Source organism: Drosophila albomicans, chromosome 2L (assembly GCF_009650485.2).
Source record: "Drosophila albomicans strain 15112-1751.03 chromosome 2L, ASM965048v2, whole genome shotgun sequence".
Classification (NCBI taxonomy): Eukaryota; Metazoa; Arthropoda; class Insecta; order Diptera; family Drosophilidae; genus Drosophila; species Drosophila albomicans.
The window spans coordinates 12,767,141-12,783,342 of NC_047628.2; the positions used below are offsets into that span (position 1 = coordinate 12,767,141).

A 16,202-nucleotide genomic window follows, 5' to 3' on the forward strand; every position below is an offset into this window, starting at 1 on the left:
AAAAAATTGTGAACGGCTTCGTCTTGTGCCCCACCGTTCGTTTATGTGTTCCATCCTTGTCTAGGGGAGTGCTAACTTGCTCTCCTTCCAAACAACACAACGATTTCGCCAGCCGTCACCCTTATTTATACGTCAGCGTTGGCGAAAAACAACTTGGGAATTACAAGCACACCAATGAAAACGAGAAATCTTCATTTTCTAAACACTGTGAGAAACCAGAGATAGTTTTTAGTTTAAATTTATACAAAGGACAAAAAATATATAGAGTTCATTCATTATTATTAATTTATGAGCTAATGAATCGATAAGAAACCACATTGATTTGAAAAGATTAAGTGTACTTATGAAAAGTGACCTCGCTATCAAATTAAAAATGTTATTTTGATAGATCTGGGCAAATACCGAGAATTATGAATGAATGCGATACGGACGCTATCAACATTTGAAAACAACCGATGATGTCAATATAGAAAGCTCCATAGTCCAGTTCAGCTGCGTTTCAATTAGTACAAATAAAAATACGTTGTGAATGGCTTTTACAAACTTTAAACTCGTTTTATTATTGTCTTTAGTTACGGTTTCAAAATTGAATTGAAATATTTCATGAGTGTACAGAGATTGAAAAAGTAAATCTCTGATGTACAATATGTGTACATGTGTACTTACATACATAATTATATAATACATACTATAAAATATGCCCAGCAAAGTGTTAGTTCATCGATCATAGCATATTTTACAGTATCTATACATCTGTATTTGTTTGTATATAATATATTATATTTATATAGAGTTTACATAGAGTATAATGATGTCATCCGAAAGACACACAAACGATAAAACAATTAATCTTCATATAGTTAATGTCTTTAATACAACATGTTTGTATTCTATGTGGGGGAAATTGGCCGTGGCATATGGAATAAGCTGCACCTGACCTAAAACTAGCCCTATACACGAACAGTTACGTCTAAACAAATAACTGTTTAGCAATACTATGCGAAATCACTTTTTTGGCATTGTGCGATTCTCGATCTCGATTTATGATTAAAATCAAATTGTACCTTTAACACAGAAACACTTTTTGGGATTGACACGAAACTCTCGTTTGGACACACATATAAACATATAGAAATTATCAAGGGCTTAAAATGCTAATTATTGTCTGGTACTGAATTGTGCTAAAAGAAATGTGTAATAAATAATAACTATTTAAAATCAAATAAAATCGAAGCACTTGCGGCAGCTGAGCACCTAATATAAACGAGTAACAAACAAAAAAAACTAAGCAAATACACTATACAACTTATCGATAGAGTTTGTAGTAAAAACTACATAAAGCCTTCGACGTAAATTCGCACCGGATTCAGTCCACGCTGGGATTCAAGATCTGCGCTAGACTTGCCCAGGTGCCAAAAACAAAGCCGCAAAGTCCAAATATGAGAATGAGGAAATCTTTCCACAGCATCCAGTTGTAGCGACCATAGCCCACATTATAGAATGTGATAATCTCTATGATCGGTGGCGCAATTAGCGCCAAGGCCGAGCTGCTCACGGCACCCACCAGTGAAATAATAGAACCCAGATTTGGAATACAAGCGGCCAGCAAAACTGGAAAATAGTCACAGGATTAATAAAATTATTCACGGCTCAAGTATAAGCCATTCATGACTTACAGGTGAATGTGACCAGCACAGTGCGAAGGATTGTGGATGCCAGCTCCTTGGCACGTGTTGTATCAAATTGGCTGCAGACAAAGGGCTCCACCATGTTGACGGGTACATAGAACTGCAGCGTGTAGGAGAGGAAAATTGCCACCGCCATGGTGATGCGTACCATCCGCGAAAGTCTGCAAATAGATACAGCATAAGTTGGATTGTACAACTGGCACATCAAATATTTACTCACAGTTCTTCTTGAGGCAGGTTAAGAGTAATGCTTCCCTTGACACTCTCGCCATACTTGAGATATCCAAAGAATCCCACAGATGTGTAGAGGCAGGCCACGATTACCATACCCGTATTGAGGACACCTGTGGTGCCGCCAAAATCCTCCGGTGTGCGCATATTGTTCTCCAGTGGCAGCACTACGCCAATGCCTTCAAATGCATAGATCGCAGTGCCAAAGTAAAGTGGCAATGTGGCCCAAGTGGCCACCGGTTTCACAGTGTGCGTATCAGGCAAATCCTGCAACATGTAGGAGAAACTAATGGCCAAGCCGGCAACAGTTAGCACGGCGGCAATGAGAGAGACAGGCGTCAGGTACTTGAGATTGCGCACCAGATTCAACATTATCATGGGCAACAACATTAACAGCAAATAGATGCGCACATCCACTTTATAATAATGATCCATCACATCTTTCACATTGAGGGCCACAAACAGAAAGTAAACACAACAGAAACCAATCTGTGTGATAAACAGGAATGTGGTTACCACCCGTCTGGTCAAATGCGAATAACGACGCAATCCCAACGGTCCCGTCTCAAAGCTACAGAATGCAACCTCCGAGAAGTCCAACGACGGCTGCTGGAAACGCCGACACAGCTCGTGAGAGCAATTAACCAGCATGTGCATACAATGTGTGCAAATGGCACCCATTATCAACGTTCCAAAAAGGCCGACATAGAGGCCGGCATTCTTGAATGCCTCCGGCATTGCGAGAATGCCAGTGCCAATGTTGCCCTTCAGCAAATGCACCAATGTATCAAAGTTTGATGTGGGATGCTCCAGTGTGCGATGGTGTGTGGGATTGTAGCCGACCGACTTGAGATTCTCTCCGCTCTGTTCATCGTCATCTCCAGGGGCTGCGGCATGCACTGCATTAGTAAATATTTGAATAAAATTATTCTTATGCTGCGATGGCATTTGCTTAAGGCGACACTAGATCAAGTGATTCATGAAGCTACTATTAAAATTTAAAACCAAAATTTTCAATTTCAGTGTACTCCAATCAAAACAATTAATAAAATCTTAAAGGTAAAGGCAACTTTTTATATTTCTGTTTTATGTATTAATCGGAAACAATATGAAACAACAAAATTCTCACGAAAAATAAATGTGGAATAAAAACATTCCCTGAAATTGATTCAATATCACGAGAACATAATTTGCCCATTAACTTGATTATAATAAAATGCTTTGAAGGTGGGAAATAAAAGTATCAGAACGAAAAGTTTTTTTTTAACACTTATTGGAATTCATTTTATAAGTTACTTCACACTAATCAATATATCTGCTACGTCACTTTTAGCAAACGTTATTGATTGATCACATATTAATCAATATCAGGAAATCAAAATGTTGCCCTTATCATTATTATAATGCTTTGGAATTAACAAACAAACAAAAACAGTAAAATGGAACATTAGTAAATAGTGAAAGTATTTTAGCAAAATATGTTATTTTCATTAATTCCATATCAAAAGGAAAATGGAAATTCAGTCGAAATTAATTTAGCAAATTACTTTACACTAATCGACTGATCGTTAACCGTCACTTTCAGCAAATGTCATCTGAGCATGGGAAGGTGTTCGTTTATTTCAACTGCTTACCTGCGATGCTGTCTTCGCTGTGCACATTGACCAGCGTGCTGTCCGGCGGAGAGCTGCGAACAGGTGGCCTAATTAGTCCGTTGCCACTCCGACTACCCTCATAATCGGAGCCATCGCCTTGCAGCAACAACGGTTGACGCTCTGACATCTTCGGTTTGCGCTTCGCGGAATCGTCGAGCTGTAAGATCGGTTAAGCGGGGCAGATATACTAGTGAACTCTTGTGCTGCGGGCGTGTGGCTTTGTAAGTGTGTGAGTGCGTGTGATGATGAGTGTAAAATGTACTGTAAATGATGTGCTCGCCTCGCCAGCTGAAGTCACACTGAAAATACAATGCGAAGCAAAGCCGCTTTTGTGTCTGGCGAATTTTCCGCTGAGTCAGTTTAAAGAGAACTGCAACGGGCAACAGAAAATAAAAACGGACTCTCGGATAACGCGATAAGAAGAGGCACGCCCCAGAGGAGTGGAAAGTTTTTGCGTGTACCACCGCTGGAAACTGTCTGTAACTGATACGGTCAAGCCTTGGACTTGGACTACTTTTTGTCAGCTGCAGCTCCATTTGCAAGTTCGAGTTCATAACATTTCAATTCAAATATGTATGTATATAGGCTGCTGTTATATTCGCATTATTCATTCATACATTCGATATCAAATCGAGGAGTCCAGTGACTCACTTGATATATAGTACGTACAAAATTGTAGCTATACCAGAAGCTCAGACACGAAAACAAGTCCCAAGCGATAACAAGTCAACGTATACATATTACATAGCATTGCGTTCAAGTCTATTGGCTCTAAAAAGTCATGCTATAATGTGGCAAACAAATAAATATCACACTTAGAAACGCCCCCAATATTAAGTATATTACAAATTGGAAGACCTTCGATTATATCATCTTCTGTGCGTATACTGCCTTAAAAAAAGAAATCGTATCATAACACCGGAACTACATTAGATACTATAATAAATATGTATTTGCAAGACATACGTCAATTGTACTATCATGTCATACTGTGCATATTGAAAACAAACATCAACTTTATATAGCATGAATTTCAAGCACTTAAATGTCTAAAAATATATAACATAAATATTTACAAGCCGAACAACTATATCAGAAATATCTTCAACTAGTGTATGTAATTATTAATTAGATTATTCTTGCTAACTATTTAATTTAATTGACAAAACATAAATTACCTATAGTACTTTAATTAGAAAAATCAGTTTTTAAAGTATGAACTTTCATAAAATTTCTAATTAAACAAAAACACAATACCAAGAGATACGTAACAAAATCTCGAAAAGTATTTGTTTAAAACTAGCATTTTAATCTATTGAGGACAATTATAGAGATAATTCCTGAAATTACAGTGTGATATGATAATACAATGACAACATATCTCTTATATTTCTCTGCGAATTTCAGAACATTTTTCAGAGATAATTCTTGCAGGTAGTATTTGTTTGATATGATTAAAACAAGCCTCGTGTCTGGTGTGTATATATATCCCAAAGCAAATAAAATAGGCAGACTTTATAATAGTCCCCCATATAATAAACTGTATAATAGAATTTTATGTGTCCACTTACAAAAGCAAAAGAAACTGTTGATAGAATGTATTAATTTTGTACAAATTAGACATGCAGCGGGCAGTGCGTCGATAAGAAAACAAAAGTCTTTGAACTACAACTGAAATAATAAAAGAATTGAAATTAAATAAAAATTTTTAACATGCAATGATTATATTTTTATTTTTAAATACCTGTTGAAGGTTCGTCAATGGTGTCAAGTCTTCCATTGATTTTTTCCTACTTTCTGCCTTTTGACACTGACAATGAAAGAAAGGCTCAGAAAGCCACCGAAGGTCACGACGTCGACGCAAAAACGTACAATTTTAATCAATTCCTATTGAACAAAGACATTTGTTGTTGAATTGACAATTCGGTTAGACACATTTAATAACTTTACAACAATGTATGTATGCATAAATATATATATATGTATGTATCTATACTATTTACGCTATAAACAACTGTTGTTAGCATTGAGACTAGTTGATATTGCACAATAATTTACTAAACAAATGCAGCTGTGTAACGCTGTAGCCACATTTTAACAACATTTATCGATACAATCATTTATCATTACTGCAATACACATTCTGCTTAGTTCATAAAATTACCTTTTTAACAGAAACGACAAGACCACAATCAAAACAAAACCAAATTATTGGTCTTCTTCCTCTTCTAGCTGAGTCATTCACTACAAATGTGCACATAAAACAGTGCTGGCAAATGCTGCAAGCTGTTACTCACTATACAGCACTGTGTTGACCACCCCATATGTATTTTGTGTGTGACGTGTCTGCGCTTCGATAAATAATAATAATTAAATTTACCTCGAAATAAGCAAAATACAAATCAAAAAACAGTAAAAATGGTTGAAATCGGTGGCGTCGTCTCCAAGTTCTACAACGATTATGTGCAGAACACACCGAAGAAGCTCAAAATGGTGGATATCTACTTGGGCTACATTCTGCTGACCGGCATCATACAATTTGTTTACTGCTGCCTAGTGGGCACATTTCCCTTCAACTCATTCCTCTCGGGTTTCATCAGCACTGTGAGCTGTTTTGTGCTCGCCGTTTGTCTGCGTCTCCAGGCAAATCCACAGAACAAATCTGTTTTTGCCGGCATCTCACCGGAACGTGGATTCGCTGACTTTATCTTCGCACATGTAATTTTACACTTGGTCGTGATGAACTTCATTGGCTAAGGAGCAATTTCAAGACATTTTCATACTTGCTAAATGATTATGATAAAATGTATAATTTAAAGAAAAATAAATATGTATGTACTATTTAAATGTATACATTTTCTTGTAAGCTTGCAGAAAATCATAATCATCGTATGGAAACTCTAACTGAAGAGCAGGCTCTGGCACAAAGCGTTCAACAGGCTTAATAGTCTCCACATATTGATTCAAAACAGGCTCCGGTTGTTCTGTCTTTGGGATAGGCTTCGATGGTTTAGACACCTCCCAATTTGAAAGCGTATCGTTTACATTGAGTGGCGTTAGATTCTTGAATATAGCAACATTTGGCGCAAAGTTCATCTTGACCGTGACCTAGCAAATGCACAAAATATAATTTATGTGGCTAAAATGGGAATTGCTACACTACCTTGGGTGCTATGGCCGCTTTGGAACGAGGCGTCAAATCGGGATCAACAACAGCGCGCATATTTTGCAAAGCGTTCAACTCTTCATGTTTGCGTATTGTTGTATTACTTTGCGGCACTGCAAAGAGATTTCCCGTTGTAGATGAGGGTACTTCTCGCAATGCCGGTCTTGGTGGCGAAAGTGTATTTTCCAGTTCCGAGCCATGATTGGATTTAACGCAAACTTTTGGAGCTGCATGCAGTTGAGTTTGCACAGTTTTAACATGTATTTTATGTGTTTTACGCTTGTGCGGCATTTTTTTTTTTTAAATCAAAAATTTTTGACAATTCAAATGGCTGACGCTTTTTGATGTAGTGTTTTCCAGCACTGGGTGCGGCGGCATTAATAAACAGCTGTTTTCGATTGTTGTTGTACTTGCTCGCGTGCAATTGATGCAGATATATTATTTATATTTTTTAAATTAAAATATGGCTTTGTCGCGTGCCAAGCCCGACCAGCTGCCCGCGGATGCTGTGGTCATCACAGAGGATCAAGCTCTGCGTTATCAGTGGAAAATCATAACAGCCTGGGACAAAATAGGAGACGTGTATGTTGCCACACTTGACTTTCCTGCTGCTTATCTAACCATTCAATTTTTATTTAGCTGGTCACTGCGATATGCTCCAGGAATTTTAAGCGCCATGGCAGCTGCAACGGGCGCGTATGTGAATAATCATTATCGCACACGGTTACGTCTTGGTGGCCATGGACGTCTCTCCAGCTATTTGCCCATCGTTGCTGTGCCGGCGATCTTCACAATGCTGAGTCACAAATTTTTCATACAGCGCCCCATCCTGATAGATCCTTTATCCGAGTGTCCGGTGTGCACCCAAGTTCGTAGTGCCGCTTTCCAAACGGCGTTGGGCGTAGTTTATCCCACGATATTAGCACCATTTGCTGCATTTATGTTTGCAACCAGATGCTTCACATATCGTCTGCCATCGATAACGGAGAATCCCAAAGAGGTGCTAATGCTATATAGGAAATTTACAAAACCTATTGTACCTGCTCTAACTACCATAGTAGCCATACAAGCTTTTATCGCAATGTATCTGACTGGTGAAGAAGAGAAGCAAAACTTTAAATTAATGCTGCGTATGAAGGAAATCGAGCATCAGGTTGAAGAAGAGAATATGCCGCAGGGGTTAGACTATTAATTGATATGCATTGTGTTGTACTCTAATTATGTGTAAATACATATTGAACTTTAGAATTTTTAGCATTGGCGCCTATCGTTTAGTTATTGTTTCAAAAAGAACTCATTCAATTACAAATCGTTTTTGATACATTGTCCAACTCTGAAAGTTGCAATAGCGGACGACAATATTGATATCGATAACACTTCGATTACACTCACGAAAATCGATAACACTGAGCTAACCGGCTAGCGATGTACATTTGTAAGAATGACGAATGAGTCACTTGATTGAAGTGACTGCGGTGCTCAAGTTCGTTTTCTCATTTTCTTTTTTATTATGACTTTGTTGTTTTTTATTTCACTTTTTATATTTTAGTTTTCTTTCAAATTAATGCAGTACACACTACACTAACACTAACCAATTCCTATTACACTTTTTGCAGCTGGATTTTGTAAGCGTGACAGTTCACAGTACCCGTGATTTATTGATCATATCTATTGTCGCCACGTTGTGCCGTATAAAAAGGCTGACGAAATTAGTCGTGCATTTCACAGTGAATAAAAGCGTCGCACAAAATGGTACTGGACTTGGATTTGTTTCGCAGCGACAAAGGCGGCAATCCCGACGCCGTGCGCAACAATCAAAAGAAGCGCTTCAAAGATGTAGCTCTTGTCGAAACGGTAATTGACAAGGACGGCGAATGGAGACAGCGTCGCCATCGTGCCGACAACCTAAACAAGGTGAAGAACGTCTGCAGCAAAGTGATTGGCGAGAAAATGAAGAAGAAGGAACCCGTGGGTGCCGAGGGCGTTGAAGTGCCTGCTGATGTGCGTGCCGATCTAACCCAAGTCACTGCGGATGCACTGCACCCCCTGACTGTCAATCAGATCAAGCAGGTTCGTCTGCTCATCGACGATGCCATGACTGAGAACCAAAAAGAAATGGATCTGGCTGAAGTGGCACGCAACACAGCGCTGCGTGAGGTGGGCAATCATTTGCATGAATCGGTGCCCGTGTCCAACGATGAGGACGAGAATCGTGTGGAGCGCACTTTTGGTGATTGCGAAAAACGCGGCAAGTACTCGCATGTGGATCTCATTGTGATGATTGACGGCATGAATGCCGAGAAGGGCGCCGTTGTCTCCGGTGGACGTGGCTATTTCCTCACTGGCGCTGCTGTCTTCTTGGAGCAGGCGCTCATACAGCATGCGCTCCACTTGCTCTATGCTCGCGACTATGTGCCACTGTATACACCCTTCTTTATGCGCAAGGAAGTCATGCAGGAGGTGGCCCAGCTCTCTCAGTTCGATGAAGAACTCTACAAAGTGGTGGGCAAGGGCAGCGAACGCGCAGAGGAGGTTGGCATTGACGAGAAGTACTTGATTGCAACCTCCGAACAACCGATTGCCGCCTATCATCGCGACGAATGGTTGCCCGAGGCATCGCTGCCCATCAAATACGCCGGCTTGTCCACCTGCTTCCGCCAGGAGGTTGGCTCCCATGGTCGCGACACACGCGGCATCTTTCGCGTTCATCAATTCGAGAAGGTGGAACAGTTCGTGCTCACCTCGCCACATGACAACAAGTCCTGGGAAATGATGGATGAGATGATTGGCAATGCCGAGCAGTTCTGTCAATCCCTGGGCATTCCATATCGTGTGGTCAACATCGTTTCGGGAGCTCTCAATCACGCTGCCTCTAAGAAACTGGATTTGGAAGCTTGGTTTGGCGGCAGCGGCGCCTACAGGGAGCTGGTCTCCTGCTCCAATTGCCTCGACTACCAGGCACGTCGTCTGCTTGTTCGTTACGGCCAGACGAAGAAGATGAACGCCGCTGTCGACTATGTTCACATGCTGAATGCCACAATGTGCGCCGCTACACGCGTTATTTGCGCCATCCTCGAGACACATCAGACAGAAACGGGCATCAAGGTGCCGGAGCCGCTCAAGAAGTATTTGCCGGCCAAGTTCCAGGATGAGATTCCGTTTGTGAAACCAGCGCCTATCGATTTGGAGCAGGCTGCAGCTGCTGAGAAGCAAAAGTCCAAGAAGGAGAAGACCAAGAAGGAATCGGCTGCTGCTTAAAACGTGATTCAGATGCAGATGCAGCTTCTAAATCCTCATTTATTACTCGGCATACATTAAGCTTTTAAAGTCCACAAAATGTGTTATATTACTTACGACAAAAACAAAAACATACTACAATATTTATCGCATTTAACTGCAAATGTTTTCTAATTAAAGACGCTTTCAAATGCAAGACACTCGAATATTTCTTATCGCCATTTAAACTTGATTAAAACGTACTCTTTTATTATACCCGGCACTAGGTGAATATAAGGTACATTGGGATTATAAGAGCTGCTTAAATTGTGAGCAGTCGGAAGGTTTAAATGCTCAAATAGTAGAAGACTTCTATGTTTGACATCCGCTGTCTGGCTCTCCTTTTCAGATACTATAAAAGCTATATTTACCAAACTAATCTTGGTAAGAATACTTTTAAAGTTCCTTTGCATGGTTTTTGGAGAATTCCCACACAACCATTTTTCTTTAAAAGTGTATATAAGAATGACCACCCTGAATTTCAGGAGTATTTCAGAGCATTTGGATGCATACTCAAGTTTTTCGCCTTGCAAACATTCCAAATTTCCATGGCAACAGAGTTGTTTCTGGAACCGGCAGCACTTAAGTTACCTGGACAACGTTTCTAGCCGCTTGTTTACAAGCAATCTTTGTTTTTCCCTTTAGAGAAAATTAGAACGAATTTGTAGATAGAATCGTTTACCATGTCGCAGCAGAAACGTCGAGAGAAATCAAATAAACTCACACGCTGGGATCGCATACGTAAGCGACAGCTGAACGCCAATCCCTTGAGTGTGATCAAAACCGATGCAGTGCGTCGATTCATTGAGCTTGACTATGTGGACAAGCGGCAATCGAAGCTGCTTATTGAAGGCGAGCCGCAAAAGCAATTGAATCCCAGCGTCATCATGGACATGCGTCACGAGATGGTAATTTAAAAGAATATTCAAGATCCAAGTAAATTTGTTGATATATGTATGTACCTTCCTCGTTTCAGTTTGCTCAAATCCCACGCAAGCTGCCTTTGGCTACAGTGGCTCATAGCAACACACTGGAGTCGACCAAAGCGCACAATCTGGAGGTGGAGCAACGCTACATGCATCATCAGCTGCAAAAGTTTCGCCAACAGTTGGTCAGGCAGCATCCGCGTCAGCACAAGCTGCAGGTGCGTCCTACCAAGCCCGATTTTAAATTGAATCATGGCCCGTTGATGGAAAGCTTGGCGCAGGCATCGCGCAACATCGATGAGTTCTACAAGACGCCGCTGGATGCACTGCAGCTGGCCCAGGAACTGTGCTCCACTCACAAACAGCTGGCTAATACAACGCTGCTGAATCAGCTGGAACCAGAGCCAGAGGCAGACATCGAAGTCACTTGGTTGGTGGAGCAAGTTGAGGAGACCAAGATGCAGGAAACGTTTGAGAGGGAGCAGCTGGAGTGTGGCATGGAGCTGGACACTCTGGAGTATCGCAAGTTTAGCAAGCAGGTGCAGCTGGACGAGAGTCGCGCCCAACTTCTGCAGCGCTGTCGCACGCCAAGTCCGCTGCTAACTACCGAGGAATTGCTACGTCCCATGAGAGCGGCAGCCGAGCGTCAAATGTTGCACTTGCGTACGGTGCGCCACGCAGAGGAGCTGCAACAGCAGCAGGGCGAGCAGAAGGATCAGGGCGAGACACCTCAACTGCAGCGTGAATCCTCCAGCTGTTCCAACACGAGTGATGGCATCGACTCTGTCATCTCAGACCTGGCCGAGGAGGCCTTGTACGAGCTGCAACTGGAGGCAGCCGAGCAGCAACAGCAGCAGCTGGATGAGGCCTTAAACGAGGTGCTAGTGGTGGAACCACCTGCCAAGCATGTGCAGTTCCAGCTGCCCACCAAGCAGACGCCTACTCCCTCGCCCCTCGAACTGCCCTTGGAACCGTTGCTCATCCGTCGCATAGAGCTGCCCCGCGTAGTGCTGCAACCCAAGTCGCCAGTCGTTGCTGACCCTGAAGAGGTGCAACTGAGCAGCTGCAGCGAGGATGATCCTCCGCATGAGAAGCAACGCATCATTGAACAGCTGTTCCAGGCACGCGACAACAGCGAACTGAATGTGCTGCGCAAGTATTTCCTCAAGTGGATACACTACACGACCATGGAGAAATTGGAGCGCGAGTCGGGTGGCCAAAAGCAGGGCAATCGGGCACAGAAGATCAATGCGTTTCTCGACAAGATCAGGCAGGAGAAACGTAGACAGCGTGCGGCCCCCAACGAAGGCGACAAGATAGCCCAAAAGTCGCTGGAGCAGCGCGAGGAGGCCGTGAAAATGGCCAAACAGTTCAAGAACAAGTAAGTGTTGATGAAGTTGATTTCAACAGAGCGCGATTCGAACTCCTTTTGCAGGCTGAAGGTGCAACAGGACATCATTGATCTGCAGCGCATCAAGCTGGAGCGTCAAGAGCGTTTGATAATGCAGCTGAAATTGAACAAGCTCAGCGACGAAGCTAAGGAAGCACGCGAAGATCTCAAGCAGGAGCTCAAGACGGTCATACGATGCGGCGATCCAAAGGCCAAAGCCAAGGCCAAGTGTCTGCAGTTGATTGGCAGTTTACGCGACGCGGAGGATGAGGAACTAGAGCGTCTGCAGGGCAAGGCGCTGCTGCAGCCGCGCTTCCTGCAGCACATGCAGGAGCGTGCACTGGAGCGAAGTGTGCGTCATGAGCAGGCGCGTCAACGTCGCGCCCAGGCGGAGGCCGAGCGAGAGGCTGCCAAGCTGGCCGTGGAGGAGGCCAAGCGACAGCAGGATGAGGAGGCCAAGCTGCTGCGTATCGAGGTGCTGAAGGAGAAACGCCGCCAGGAGAAAATGGCCAAGGTGCTGAAGGAACGCGAACGCCAACGTTTCATTGAGAATCAACGCAAAGCGCTGGAGTTTTCACGTCGTCTTCTGTTGCGTCGCGTCGGCATGGAGGCCTTCAAGCGTCTGCTGCAGCGGAAGCGCGAGAATCAGGTGAAGAGCGAGGAGTTCTGTCGGCGCCTCTATAAGCGCAACTATTTCCATTTGTGGCGCAGCTACACAGAGTTCCGGCAACGTGAGCGTCGCATTCGTGCCGATCTCTGCTATCAGCGTGCTCTGAAGCGTCGTGCTCTGCACGCCTGGCTGCTGCAGGTGCACGAGGAGCGCAAGAAACTGCAGGTGGCCATTGACTGGCATGCTTTGCATTCGATGGAGCATTGGTTCAATCGCTGGCTAAATCACACGACGCAATGTCGCCTCTTGGAAGATACCAAGATGCGTCAGGCGATCTCCCATCACGAGTGGTGAGTAGACGGCTGCTGCTTAACTTCCCCAAGACTATAAAAGTGTTCTTTATATGCTTAGGCATCTCAAGTGGAAGGTGCTCGACTGCTGGCAGCGGTTGCCGCAAATCTTGCGCCTAGAACGGGAGACGGAGGAACGTCGTCAGCGTTGGCGCATGAAAATCTGGGAACTTTTGCCCGACTATAAACCACGCGAGGACAGCTTGTGGTAGCAACAAGGAACTGGCTTTCAAAACTTCTTTTTATAAGTATATATAGTATATTCTGCACTTTGTTTTTGATTTTAGCTTAATTCTAATATTCTCTAGCTGCTGAGTTTTTATAAGTATATTTTCTGTTCTTTGTTTTTGATTTTAGCTTAATTCTAATATTCTCTAGCTGCTGAATAAAGTGCAGATCAACTAGCAAGCTAAGTAAATCTAATAACGGCGACTAGCTTACCGAACTAACAAGTAATTATGCGGGCTTAAGCTAGTTTAAAGGGAAAGTTAGCTACAGTCAAGAATGAGGTCAGAATGAATAGACAGCTCAGTAAAATAAATATAATATAATACAATAGAACATAAATTGATGGGAATTGATAATTAGATGAGAAGAAAATATTTAATATTTATAAATGATATTTTTAAGTGGTTGAAAGTATAAATAAGTAATGAATCTTTTGCTTTTTAATTCAATATAAAGAGTAACAGAAACTTTCGCTCCGCACAATTACTTGAATAGCTGGCCGAGTAATTCAATTGACTTTTAACACGTAGATAAACAGCATGTAATTTTGAACTTCAATTAGTGCATAATCTTTGTTGTTTTACCGATCGTTAAACACTAGCAAGGATTCACGCTCAGATAGTGCGTTTTATTATAATTAAGTATAGATTGTAAGCTTAAATTGCGTGCGCCTTTAAAAACAAAAAACAACATAAAACAACAGCTATTAAACTTAAGTGAGAATAATACAGAGTTTAGCTTAGGATTCAGCTGAGTCTCTTTGCCTTAAATAAGTGTTGCTACAGCAAATACTATACCATATTCGATCACTTGAGCATGGCACGCCAGTTGCTCCAGACGCGATTGCGACTCCCGTTGCCAATGCCACCGCTTGAGGAGGAGGGTTTAACACGCTTAAACTCATGCAAGGTGGTGCCACGATACCACAGATACAATTGACGCACCAGCACAAAAGTGATGTAGCCCGAGATGAGAATGGCATAAGCAGCCACCACAAAGGATATGCCCAATCTGCAAGAGATTATCAAATATAAATGAAATTGAATAAATTAATTAATCCACAACTTACTCAAAGTCCTCGAAAACCTCGCTGCAATCGTCGGGCAGCAGCAGCGGAATGCCCAGTAGACGCACTACCAGAAACGGATGGCACACCGCTGTCAGTGTCAGATTGGCGCCCAGCAGCAGCGCACACTCGGACAAGGCGAGTGCAAACAAATACCAGCGATAATTGCGCTCGCCAATGCAACAGTTGAGCCAATAGCTGTGATGTGAACGCCGCTTGACGCAGCTGCCGCAAACGGCACAATGGTATGCGCGCCTAGGTGTTACCTTGCGGCAGCTCTCACAGATATTTGGCTGACCACCACGGTGCTGCTGCATAAGACCAGCTTTCTCGCCATCGTCTCCTTCCCCATCATCGTCATCATCATCGATGCCTAGAATGGTGTCGGTTGCTGCTTGTTGTTCGGCCTGCTCCTCGCCACTAGACGCTTCTGTAATGCCGGGCAGCTCATCCTTGGGCGTGGTGCCATACTGTGCCGTCACCAGATTCAGCGGCGCCAATTTCTTGGTACGGTACAAAGCATACAAAGCGCCACCCGATAACAGAAGCAATATGTAGTTCTCTTCAGGCAGGAGTTCCAGTAGTGGCACCTCGAACTCAAAGATCACCACCATGTACACTATCGAAAAGACAATCCAGCTGAGAAAGAAAGTCGTCTTGGTCGCTGTGCGCTCCGCCAGTTGCAATCCCCAGCTGGTGAAGCCAATCAGAGTGAGCATTAGCACAATGCCAGTCTTGGCATTTAGAGCTGCCAAACCCATCATCAGTGGCACAATAAATGCAGGGGCTAAAGCGGCGGGCGAGATGCGTTTGGCGCCGCCGCGCCATGGCAGACGCAGTCGATCCTGGAAGGCGATCAGCATGCCGTCGATGTTGCGTTGTTCGATGCGCTTACACGTTATCAAGCTAACAAATTAAAATAATATTTATAATTAAATTTCAGGAAGTGGGGAGTGAAGCACAAGCAGTTAAGCGATCCATGCGGGAGAAAAGGCGATAACAATTCTAATTAAAAGACATTGATAACGCGTCAATATACATATATAGTTTATCGAAACTTGGGCACAGCGTCATCTTCTGACCGTGGCGTCACCTAGGCCCGTCAGATCACTCAACTGCATGGACCGCAATCGATCAATTTACATTGTGGGTGGGACTGCTCAAATATTTTTATGGCTACGTATGTGTGTGTCTGTGTGTGGTGCCTACCGCGTGCATACCAAGTCAAAGTCTTCGCAATTACAACAGCATCCTAGCATATGAAAGGGCTGCTTATCTTCGGCAACGTATTCGCAGCAGCAAAGCGTTGCTTGTGACGCTTCCGTCGCTGCTTCCGATCGCTCCGATTCGATCGCTGCTGCAAAAAAGTTTGCCATCGATTTGGGTGTGTGTGTGTGTGTTGGTTATTTTCGTTTTTTCCACGCAGCGTGCGAAGATAATAAATTGTTGAGATTAGTTTTGCGCCAACTCTAATGACAACAGACTGCGAACTTTACATATAAACAATTATCTTATTGCAAAATAAATACACAATTTTATCGGCATAAAATGCACTACTCACATTGCGACAAAAACAAAACCCCAACTCTACGCTCTCTTACTACAGGGTGCTCCCA

The 16,202-nt window shown here is 43.0% G+C and overlaps 7 protein-coding genes and 1 non-coding gene across 14 annotated transcripts; 4 read left to right on the forward strand and 4 right to left on the reverse strand.

The window, feature by feature from the left end:
- LOC117566276 (U6atac minor spliceosomal RNA) lies at positions 1–98 on the reverse strand. Its single transcript, XR_004571992.2, has one exon. It is a non-coding gene; the product is annotated as a U6atac minor spliceosomal RNA (small nuclear RNA).
- Positions 99–514: 416 nt separating this feature from the next.
- LOC117563348 (proton-coupled amino acid transporter 1) lies at positions 515–5,806 on the reverse strand. 3 transcript variants are annotated; one of them, XM_034241634.2, is made up of 7 exons: positions 5,739–5,800; positions 5,319–5,461; positions 5,146–5,245; positions 3,554–3,731; positions 1,909–2,818; positions 1,677–1,849; positions 515–1,611 (listed from the first exon to the last, which is right to left on the reverse strand). In XM_034241634.2, exons 4-7 carry the CDS (start codon positions 3,699–3,701, stop codon positions 1,367–1,369), a joined length of 1,476 nt encoding a protein of 491 aa, XP_034097525.2. In that variant the 5' UTR covers positions 3,702–3,731; positions 5,146–5,245; positions 5,319–5,461; positions 5,739–5,800; the 3' UTR covers positions 515–1,366. The 3 variants fall into 3 exon arrangements, with proteins under 3 accessions (XP_034097525.2, XP_034097524.2, XP_034097523.2); XM_034241633.2 differs by lacking the exon at positions 5,146–5,245 and having other exon boundaries at positions 1,909–2,806; positions 5,739–5,806; XM_034241632.2 differs by lacking the exon at positions 5,146–5,245 and having other exon boundaries at positions 5,739–5,801.
- Positions 5,807–5,875: 69 nt separating this feature from the next.
- LOC117563353 (dolichyl-diphosphooligosaccharide--protein glycosyltransferase subunit DAD1) lies at positions 5,876–6,421 on the forward strand. Its single transcript, XM_034241639.2, has one exon. The coding sequence runs from the start codon at positions 5,993–5,995 to the stop codon at positions 6,329–6,331; it is 339 nt and encodes a 112-aa protein (XP_034097530.1). The 5' UTR covers positions 5,876–5,992; the 3' UTR covers positions 6,332–6,421.
- Positions 6,366–7,074, reverse strand: LOC117563352 (protein PPP1R35 homolog). Its single transcript, XM_034241638.2, has 2 exons — positions 6,738–7,074; positions 6,366–6,682 (listed from the first exon to the last, which is right to left on the reverse strand). Exons 1-2 carry the CDS (start codon positions 7,029–7,031, stop codon positions 6,413–6,415), a joined length of 564 nt encoding a protein of 187 aa, XP_034097529.2. The 5' UTR covers positions 7,032–7,074; the 3' UTR covers positions 6,366–6,412.
- Position 7,075: 1 nt separating this feature from the next.
- Positions 7,076–8,017, forward strand: LOC117563350 (transmembrane protein 126A). Its single transcript, XM_034241636.2, has 2 exons — positions 7,076–7,322; positions 7,380–8,017. The coding sequence occupies exons 1-2, from the start codon at positions 7,204–7,206 to the stop codon at positions 7,930–7,932; spliced, it is 672 nt and encodes a 223-aa protein (XP_034097527.2). The 5' UTR covers positions 7,076–7,203; the 3' UTR covers positions 7,933–8,017.
- A 288-nt stretch (positions 8,018–8,305) lies between these two features.
- LOC117563349 (serine--tRNA ligase, cytoplasmic) lies at positions 8,306–10,180 on the forward strand. The gene has a single exon (XM_034241635.2). It carries the CDS (start codon positions 8,490–8,492, stop codon positions 9,996–9,998), a length of 1,509 nt encoding a protein of 502 aa, XP_034097526.1. The 5' UTR covers positions 8,306–8,489; the 3' UTR covers positions 9,999–10,180.
- Positions 10,181–10,553: 373 nt separating this feature from the next.
- LOC117566138 (trichohyalin) lies at positions 10,554–13,507 on the forward strand. The gene is made up of 4 exons (XM_034245620.2): positions 10,554–10,924; positions 10,993–12,323; positions 12,378–13,292; positions 13,354–13,507. The coding sequence occupies exons 1-4, from the start codon at positions 10,700–10,702 to the stop codon at positions 13,502–13,504; spliced, it is 2,622 nt and encodes an 873-aa protein (XP_034101511.2). The 5' UTR covers positions 10,554–10,699; the 3' UTR covers positions 13,505–13,507.
- Positions 13,508–14,127: 620 nt separating this feature from the next.
- LOC117566141 (palmitoyltransferase ZDHHC23) lies at positions 14,128–16,192 on the reverse strand. 5 transcript variants are annotated; one of them, XM_034245625.2, is made up of 4 exons: positions 16,148–16,192; positions 15,796–15,940; positions 14,590–15,492; positions 14,128–14,531 (listed from the first exon to the last, which is right to left on the reverse strand). In XM_034245625.2, the coding sequence occupies exons 2-4, from the start codon at positions 15,843–15,845 to the stop codon at positions 14,327–14,329; spliced, it is 1,158 nt and encodes a 385-aa protein (XP_034101516.2). In that variant the 5' UTR covers positions 15,846–15,940; positions 16,148–16,192; the 3' UTR covers positions 14,128–14,326. The 5 variants fall into 5 exon arrangements, with proteins under 5 accessions (XP_034101516.2, XP_034101515.2, XP_034101517.2 ...); XM_034245624.2 differs by having other exon boundaries at positions 15,796–15,943; positions 16,148–16,183; XM_034245626.2 differs by lacking the exon at positions 16,148–16,192 and having other exon boundaries at positions 15,796–16,097.
- Between the last annotated feature and the right edge of the window lie 10 nt (positions 16,193–16,202).